Consider the following 9487-nt stretch of genomic DNA (forward strand, 5'->3'; position numbering starts at 1 on the left):
TCATATTATACCTCAATTAATTTGTACTCAACTGCTCTTCTGAGGGAGAGTTTATAGGATGAAGATGATTAAATCAGTGATGATGCTGCACAGATAATTAGCACTGCGGGCATGGACTTGTTGCATGGCCTATCAATGCTTAGTAGGGGAGTCACGCTGTCATTTCCTCTTATGTGTAGGATATTGTAGCATAAGAAGTTGGGTAAACTGGGACATTATGATGGTCTGGTGTTTGAAGCACATAAAGGATGCTATTATTACAACCTTCTTTCTTTCTTCTCATTTTCAGCCTCTGGTTTTCTTTTGGAAGAAATAATAATAAAAAAATAATAATAATAATAAAAACCCTTTAGTGAAATATTGAATTAAACAATATTACGACTTAAAACTTAGCAACCACTGTTCAAACTTATTTGAAAGAAGTAAATTAGGTACTTTGGTATTATACAGCTTATCTCTGCTGAAATTTATTATCACTTTACAAAGTAAAAGAAACGACACTCTTTGCCCCCGTCATGTCTTTAAATTGGAATATCTAAATACTGAAAACAGTATTTGTTCAGCATATGTCCAAATCTGTTCTCCTTTTTTAATGATGTATTTTATTTTTCTACAGGTCCTAATGGGGGAAAAAAAATCATGGGTACCAATATACCGGAAATTTGAAATTAAAAAGACTAATCAAAGTTGTTGATAAGTTGTTCAGGGAAATATAATTTCCCTGAAAAACTTGGATTTCCTTTAGAAGCTGCTGTCACGTGATTTTGTAAGTTGAGTGAGCATAGAAAAGGGTCTTAAAATAATTTCTCTGGATAATTGAGAACACCGTTGCCTTTACTAAATCTTCTCTCCAAAGCATCAGTCTGAAGTTGTTTCCCAAGACCATCTTCCTCCCACCCTCAGCTCCCGCCCACCGCTACGTAGAAACCCACAAGTGACGAGCCAATGAGAGCCACTTCGCTAATGTATGTTGAGGGGGCTGAATAACCGAAAGACAAATGGTCAAAGGGGAGAGAGTAGAGGACCACTTTGCGACCCACAAGGATTGTTGTTTTCCCCGTGCACTGTTTGTTGGCACTTCCGTGCGCACACGGACTGCTTAAGGACCCGGTGCAGTCCACGTACTCGGGACTTCGCTTGGCTAGTTGGTGGAGATCCGCAAGGGAACGCAACGGGGAATCGCTGAGCCCCGAAACACTGCCATGGAGTGAGACGCTGCAGAAACTCTTATGGACAACTTTTTGCTGTGTATTTTACTTTAAGTAACTGTTTCAGTTTCCATCCCAATCATGTACGGATAACAGATAGTTCGCTCAAGAATCCGGCTCAAGTGGATCAGCACTGACGGGTTTATGGAGCCCGGATTACGCATTGCCAGCCTGTTGAACGCCTACACACGGGCCTATGACACACCATCTGCCTCGGAATAATAACATTATATAATAAAATTATCCAACGAAGACAATATCCATGGAAGTAGTGTAGAAGTTTCACATATGACACGGCTGTGAGTTTTATCGTTTCTTTTTCTTTGCAGCCATAACAATGGCAAACTGGTACAATGGTGCACTGGTACAGAGCGTCTGCAGAACTGTTTGGCCTCTTGGCTGCTTGATTTTGTTTTTTGGCTACTTATCCTTGGCTTCGCCGTCCCATGGTCGGCGACTGATATGCTGGCAAGCCATCATGAACTGCCAAAGCGAGGCTGAATGCAACTACGCGTACGAACACTACATTCGCGCTTGTCAACCAGTGTTGAGTGGGGAGAAGAAGAAGTGTCCCAGCCACTGCATCGCCTCGCTCATCCAGCTCAATCTGACTAAAAGCGGGCCGGCTCTGGAGGACTGCAGCTGCGGCCGCGATTCGATGTGCACAAATACCAAACGGGCCATAGAGCCCTGCTTGCCAAGGACTACCAGCACCGGTTGCACGGAAGCCCGGCACCAGTGCGAGAGAGACCCTCAGTGCAGCTCGGCTATGCACGAGTATTTGAAACACTGCGGGAAACTTTTCAGCGGGGCAGTGTGCACAAACGCATGCCTAAATGTGATCGCGAACATGCGTAAAATACCGAAGGGTCAGCAGCTGGAAACGTGTGTATGTGATGGCACAGAAAGGGCCATCTGTGAGTTTGTCAAGAACAGCATGAAGGCGTTATGCTTCGAAAGGCCCGATAGATATGAGGCTAGTGGGTCCTACGAAGATGACGAAGACGGGTATAAGGATTATACAGAAGAACCAGAGAGCGGAGCCTCTCTCCCAGCTGCCCAGTATGTTTTGACCCTGCTGCCACCCGTTTTAGCTCTTTTACCCCTCTTTTAATCCCCGTTTCACAAACTGCCCCGTCTATTGTCCGGATAAAAGGCAATCTAAACTTTTGTCACTCCTTGACCTGCTTCTATAGTGAAAGTATAGAGCCTCAAAGATTAAAGGGGAGTGCTTTTGGCGCAAGTAAACCTTCTTTGAAACGAGTTTAAGACTCTGAAGGATATCAAATCGGGATATTTCTATGCAAATGAGGCCAGAAAGCTATCTAAACTGTTTCTCTTATCAAACCACACCACTTATGACTCCGCAGTTGTGTTTTGTTTGTGTGATAAGCTAAATAGAAATGCCCACTTTCTCTGTCACAGACTGATAGTAAAGTTGTCACAAAAGAGAAAGAGTTGGCTTGTTTTGGTAACAGTATAATGGTATCAGTATAATCAATATATGCTTTGCACTGCCAATCTTTTTGTGTGCGTGTGTGTGAACATATTTTAGGACAGGCCATTGCCCCTTGGCATCAGGCTGATTCATTTGATTTACACATATTTAATGTTGGAATCCAGTGTAAATAGATTAGGTGTTAAAGTAAAGCTGTAGCCTAATTTATTACATACCACCTAGTTACATCCAAATCACCATCATGTGAATAAACACCGAGAATTCCAGCTTTAAAGGGAAGTTTTTTTGGTTTTTCTTTGACTGAATATAGTGTACATTGTATATATTTGTATAGCCTATATAGATTCCCCCCCCCCCAGAGAATCTTATATGTTTTAGGCTATGAGATGATTTATTCACTGTTTATAGCCCAGAAAAAAGAAATGTCTAAATCCACTGTATGACTGCCTTAATGACATACCTTTATAGAAGGCATAAAGGAAACTTGAAGATATCATTCTTGACTGTGAGTGTTAATTTTGCAACATTACTTCCTATACGGTATTTTGCCTTAACTCAGATAAAAGTGACATGGAGTCTGATGACCATTATCACACAATTCTTTGATCAGTATCAGATTGAACAGTAACAAAATCCACTATGAAAAGAGAAAAGTATCAGTTCTTTTTTTTAAAAAACAATCCCCAGATGACACCCCTCCACCTTTAAGTTACATCAGTTTGGAGTGACTTGTTCTATACCTACTTTTCTGTAATAAGTAAATAAAATTTTTATTTTGCACAGTGGTATTTTTATTTCTATAAATCCTTTTCACCTTTGCATAATAATAAAGGTTGAAAGGGCACATTTTGATTAGACATTGATCTATAGCTACATACGTTGCTATTAAGAAGCTGTATTCAGTTTATTTAGTATAATAATAAAATGTTAAGTGATTTGGTAAAAAAACTCAGGGCTGTGGTTGAGCTGATTCCATTTTTGTTTTAAGATTTTTGTCTCATAATAGTGATCAAACCTTAATAGTTTCATTTTAAAGCCAAATGCAATTGTGAAACAAACCTACATTTCCCAACTTCAGTTTGTGAGATGACGGTAAACTCAACTAAATGCAGGCCAGCTTCTTCTGCTGACTGATAGTCTAATGACCTGCTATGTCTTGATTTAGCTGCCTGTTGTCAAAAGCAACTGTCGCCATAAATCAACAAAACACCCTCTCCCTCCAACAACACCCGAGGGCACTAAACTCAGGTGTCAGAATTTACTGGCTGTTAAAATCACAGTCTATATTCTTTTTTTCTACTAAGGACACTTTACAAACAGTCATATGATTTTTTTTTTAGATTAGCGTTATATTCAAGCCTAGGCATTGCTTAAAACTAACACGTTACCATATCAGAAACATTGACTATTACGCTGTTGTTATTTTTTATTTAAAGTCATGTCATTGTGACATTACTGGCATATTTAAGTCATGTAGCGAAAGCGTATTGACTATTCATTAATTAGCTTCAGTTCCACAAAATTAACAGAAATTATACTTATTGACCTTTTAATTTGAATATCACATGTGTGGGGGTATGCACTGTAAGCTCAATTATCATTAGTAGTAGTACTATTTGCAGAAATATTTTTTGCAAGAGATATTGCAAATCTGCCACGCCTCTCCGGTCAGCTTTGGGTAACTTTGAATCAGTGATTTGCTGCAAAATGTTTTATTAGAGGGGGGACAAGGGTACTCTAGCTGAATGGATGGAGGAGAAGTCGAGTGGCATCTTTGTCATGGAAATGTTAAGCACATAATAGTTGGGTAGCACAATGGGGAGGCACTTCATTCTTTCAGGCTGGCTTGACACCTCTGGAGAGCCGAACGACGGGGAAGCATGTGGGAACGATCTGCTGCCGCTTGGGTCTCAAACCTCCACTGTAAGAAGAACAGCAGAAGAAGAAAACACATGACAAGCCTAGTGAGGGGTGTTTTATCTTGAATATGCATGTAATGTGCCCTGTGTATTTTTGAAGATGTTTTTTAATTTTATTTTTTACCTGCTTTGTTTACTTTGATACCTAAGCTTTAAGTAAATTACAAGAATACAGCATTAATGCAAGAAAAGATTACTTGCAATCTTTTAGATATTGCAGAAGAAAATTGACATTAGGCAGAAAAAATATGCTGTCTATATATTTGCTGCTTGCAAAGAGTTCCCCAGATCCCGTAGCGCCTAAACGAAATACCTTGTCAGTTTCTTGCAGTGCCGGTAATGTGATCCACCGTGCATGAAGCTTTCCAGGCAGGAGAATAGCTCTGTAGCCCAGCCTGTCCTCCCCTCCTCCTCCTCCTTGTCTTTCTTTTGCCTCTCGCATTTGTTCAGGCAGTTTCAGCACTTAGAAAAGGCGCAGCATGCGTTGATTAGGCTATAATAATGTGCAGTGTGTGTGAATGGATGAATGAAGTGCAAAAAATCTCACGAAAGTTGCCTGCTTGTCAGAAAATGGAAGTGATGTACGACAAGGGCTTGAATATATTTCATAGTGTTTAGCTCACAAGCCAAAGTTTATTTATTTTTTCTGTGGTTTTAAAGGATTATTGTAGTTAAACTAAATAAATTAACCAGCCACAAAAAGTGCCTCAGAAATGGAGAGTTATCACAGCTGATTCTGTCGTTAAACACTCCTCTCTTGCTCTCTGTCGTCCTCAGCATACATAGAGCACTGTCTGTGTGTGTGTGTGTGTGTGTGTGTGTGTGTGTGTTGGGTGTGGGGTGGTGGTGGTTTTGGGTTTAATTTACAAACTGTGGCTGTTTGTGTTCCAGCTCTTTGAGAATGTGTAAGGTATCTCTGCCATCAACTTTGCTTCAGTGAGCTCAGTTCACTTCCAAGCTCTGTTTCTTTGGCCTCTTGAACAAAACGGCCCACACTACACCCCATGCAGATCACTTCGCCCCTTCACCTCATGCTTATCACAGCACAATGTTTACAAGGAGCAAACCTCTCAACCACTGATGCTGGAGATTTGATGTTTGGCTGCCTTTAATAGAACTGATAATAATTCTTACAAATATATATATATATATATATATATATATATATATATATATATATATACTGTTATGTTGTTTTTCGTCCTATTTTTTTTCCACATTGAATTAAAAGAAGTCTTTATAACTCTTAGGGATATACACACACACACACACACACACACACACACACACACACACACACACACACACACACACACACACACACACACACACACACACACATATATATATATACACACATGACCTTAAGTCAACTTTTCCTAGCAGTGTTTTCAGTTGATTCTTGGCACCGGTTGTGTTTTTTCATGGAGAGATAAATGGAAAACCTGCATGCAGCCTGTTTAGTTTCACCTTTAATAACCCTAAGTCAAAAACACGATGTGTCAGTGTGTTTTTTTAACAATTCTTTCGGTCTTTCTAAAAAGGTTTGGAAGGGCTAAAGTGTATCCTTCCTTCTTTTCTTTTTTTTTTTTTCAACACTGACTGTATTCCAACAAATTGCCGGTAGTTAAAATCCATAAAAGTGCCGGTACCTGTAAAAGTCCTAGTGCCTGATTTTAACATCAATTAAAAACAATTGCTTAATGCCTTTTAAAACCTTGAAGCGGGGTCTTCCCTCTGGACGTTCCCTCACCATTTTTCTCAGAGGCATTTGGTTTGGCCTTGGCTCCATACAGGTTTGTGCAAAAAGTGATGTAAAAACGACTGGACAGTTGGAATGGCTGAGACAGAGGAGGAGGCACTGAGATGGAAAGTTCATTTGAAAGGATTTGGAAATAATCCCTTGAAGTTACCAAAGGGTATCTGATGGAGTGGACTCCACCTTGACTTCCCTCTGTGCTGCAGCCAAAGCTTAGGCATTTGCTAAAAAGATGGTTTAAAATAGGTGTTAGTTGTTCCCTTTTCATCCTTACTTGGAATTTGTTTTTGTGTTGTAAGTTATTTCAGCTCTCCTGGTTATGCTCTCCTCTTTGCCTTTGGTTGGGGATTCTCTGAATTGAAGTTCTTTTCAGGAGACGCCAGTCACATAGCATAGCAAAGATCATTGATTTTGCATCTCTCTCATTAGCTGTGTTGCTGATGCCAGGAGACTTTCAGGAAACCCTTGTTATTTTTCTCTGTTCTATATCAGCTGCCACTTTGATTTCATCATGCAAGACCTCTGCTGAGTTCACAACCCTTTGAAATGAGAAAAAGGCCTGTAATCCAGTTACTCAAGCTGCCGCGCAGCTCCTTGGGTCCTGAGAGAAAACCTGCAGCACTAATCCCACTGTCACCAAGAGAACGCCTTGCTACCTGACTGTTTGTGGCAGCCATTTGATATATTCACTGTTTAATATGTTGCTGTTGAGGGTCTCTAAAAGAAGGTCACAAAGTGTTTCACACTGGTTTTGTTAGTTGTACTGCAGGCTGGTGTAGTGTTGGAAAAATCTAAAAGATGATGCAAAAGAAAAAAAACACCCTTAGTGGTTTAGCTGCAAAAGAAAAGAAAGCCACTGGATGGTTTCAGTGTGTTTTTAAGGCTTGAAGTGCACACAACTTACATCCACTGAGTATGCAATGAATAAAAAAAATCCCAATACCTATGTATTCAACAGGACTGATAAGATTTTGGAGGCATCCTACAATGTCTTGGAATCAACATTTGATTACAATGAAACAATGAAATGTTCATGGTTTTTGTAGAGGAAGTGAGTCACTGTCAAAGTAAAGTCATAAAGCAGCATAGAGTGAGTATACCAATGTTGTTACTTTGTAAAAAAAAAAACCTGCTTTGGATATGGTATTACTACTAAGTTTAAACATAACGTGAGTAAACATTAGTGTTTGGACACTGACAAAACGAAATAAAATATTCGAAAAGTAGTCTCTTGCCACACGTATAGTCAGAAAGTCCTCACAAGAAATCAGCAGCTGTTATTTCAACATTTATTTGCAAATGAAAAAGCTCTAAAAATAATATCAAGTATCTCAGAAGAAAAGTCCATGCATGGTTATAGGACGTATGCAATCGAGAACCCTTGGGAAGATAAAATTTAAGTCAGTGCTGGACTGTCCAAACCTGTAGTTCCCTGAATAGCCACTTGAGGCTGGCTTCAAATCTCCCAAATATTTGGGGGGTTTGCCACTTTGGGTGACAAGTTGGTGCAGACACAAGTGGCCGAAGCCGATAGGTGCACCTCAGCTAGCTCAAATCAATGAACTTCACCACTTTACTGAGCTTGTGGCCTATTGGAGGAATCATCTTAGACTTAACATGATTGGTTGTCTGTGCAGTGCATCTGTATACTTTGTGGATGTGCCTTAGTAATCTAGGTCAGCAGTCTCCAACCTTTTTTGCGCCACGAACCGGTTTATGCCCGACATTATTTTCACAGACCGGCCTTTAAAGTGTCGCGGATTAATACAACAAAATAAAACTAGTACTGGTACCGAAAAAAAGAAGATTTATTCATAACACACGTGAAAAGACCCAGGAAAACCGAGTTAACGATAAAAGCGATAACAAAATAACGCTGAAAACCAATAAAAACCCTGAAAACCATACATTTCACACCTGAACCTCAACTCTCGCCGACCGGTACCAAACGACTCACGGACCGGTACCGGTCCGAGGCCCGGGGGTTGGGGACCGCTGATCTAGGTTACCCCCATTATCTATAACTTAGCCCTTCTCACATCCAAATATGGTTCCTTTGGGTTATCAAATACACAAGCTACTGGTATCCATGAAGATAAAGCTGGGTCTTCAAAATCAGAGTGCAGTGGGTGATGTCAAGATGGTTACATCCACCTTTTATATGCTGTGTATTGGAACACATTCAAGTGCATTGTAGCCAAGCCTTATAGAGTTGTTAATAAAACTAAAACTGTTTTTCTTTTCTGCCTATCTGGACAGGCTTCTGTGTTTAACTGTGTCTGGAAAGCAGCTTCAAGCAATGTTGATTTATTGTTTATTTTGGGCATTCTTTTGTTATCTGAACAGTTCTGGAAACAAATGATCATCCACTGTCCTCAAATATACCGTGATTTGTGGAGTTAATTACTCAGTAATAGTCCTCTAGTTGACACATTTAACAGTTTACTACTATCTGTTTGTATGGCTCCAGTGGCCCTTCAGCTTTCTTCAGCTAGCGGGTCCAGCTGCTCTGCAGGCTAGGGGGACGTTCCTTGCTTGTTCACACATCACTGGAGGAGCTGAAGTGTTTGCCTTTCACTTTGACCACAACACAAACAACTTGACCCACAAATAAACATAACACAAGGCAGAGGCCACAAGTGCAGCAGGACACAGTCCAAGAAGCACTGAGACAACGAGTCAGCGCTGGCTCTGTTTGCCTGCTTGTCTTTTTGTTTACACACGTGTAGGTGGGGTGTGTATGCAGATAATTTCATTAGCAACCAACAGTGTGTCTCATAGTGGAAGTATGCTGGAGGAAATCATAATCTTCACTTTCCTAGTTAAATAGAGAGGTTTTTCATATTTTTTTCCTTGCATGATTATCCATTCCTCCAAACACACCCTCAAGCTATGCACTTTTTAGGGGCCTCCACAATTTACGGAAGAAGCGGAGACAGGGAGAGGAAAGGGGGGATGGGCGGGGACTAGAGTGGAAAATACAAAACTTGCTGACACGGGGCATAACTTAATTTCCACGGTAGGGGGACAGCTGTGCAGTGTAATCTGCCATGGCAGCCCATTCAGACTTCAATGGCAGGCTTGACCCGCCAAGGAAAACTCAAACTGCAGCTAGCCCCTTCAGAATGAAGGAGGTGGTGAC

At 40.5% G+C, this 9487-nt stretch overlaps 1 protein-coding gene across 1 annotated transcript; it reads left to right on the top strand.

The window, feature by feature from the left end:
• The first annotated feature begins 945 nt into the window (after positions 1–945).
• gas1a (growth arrest-specific 1a) lies at positions 946–3160 on the top strand. Its single transcript, XM_082554780.1, has one exon. The coding sequence runs from the start codon at positions 1546–1548 to the stop codon at positions 2320–2322; it is 777 nt and encodes a 258-aa protein (XP_082410906.1). The 5' UTR covers positions 946–1545; the 3' UTR covers positions 2323–3160.
• The last annotated feature ends 6327 nt before the right edge of the window (positions 3161–9487 follow it).

Source organism: Aulonocara stuartgranti, assembly GCF_965226115.1.
Source record: "Aulonocara stuartgranti genome assembly, chromosome: 12".
NCBI classification, from domain to species: domain Eukaryota; kingdom Metazoa; phylum Chordata; class Actinopteri; order Cichliformes; family Cichlidae; genus Aulonocara; species Aulonocara stuartgranti.

Excerpts from the sequence above, each read along its gene's own strand:
- gas1a (XM_082554780.1), top strand. The coding sequence starts at position 1,546 with ATGGCAAACTGGTACAATGGTGCACTGGTACAGAGCGTCTGCAGAACT.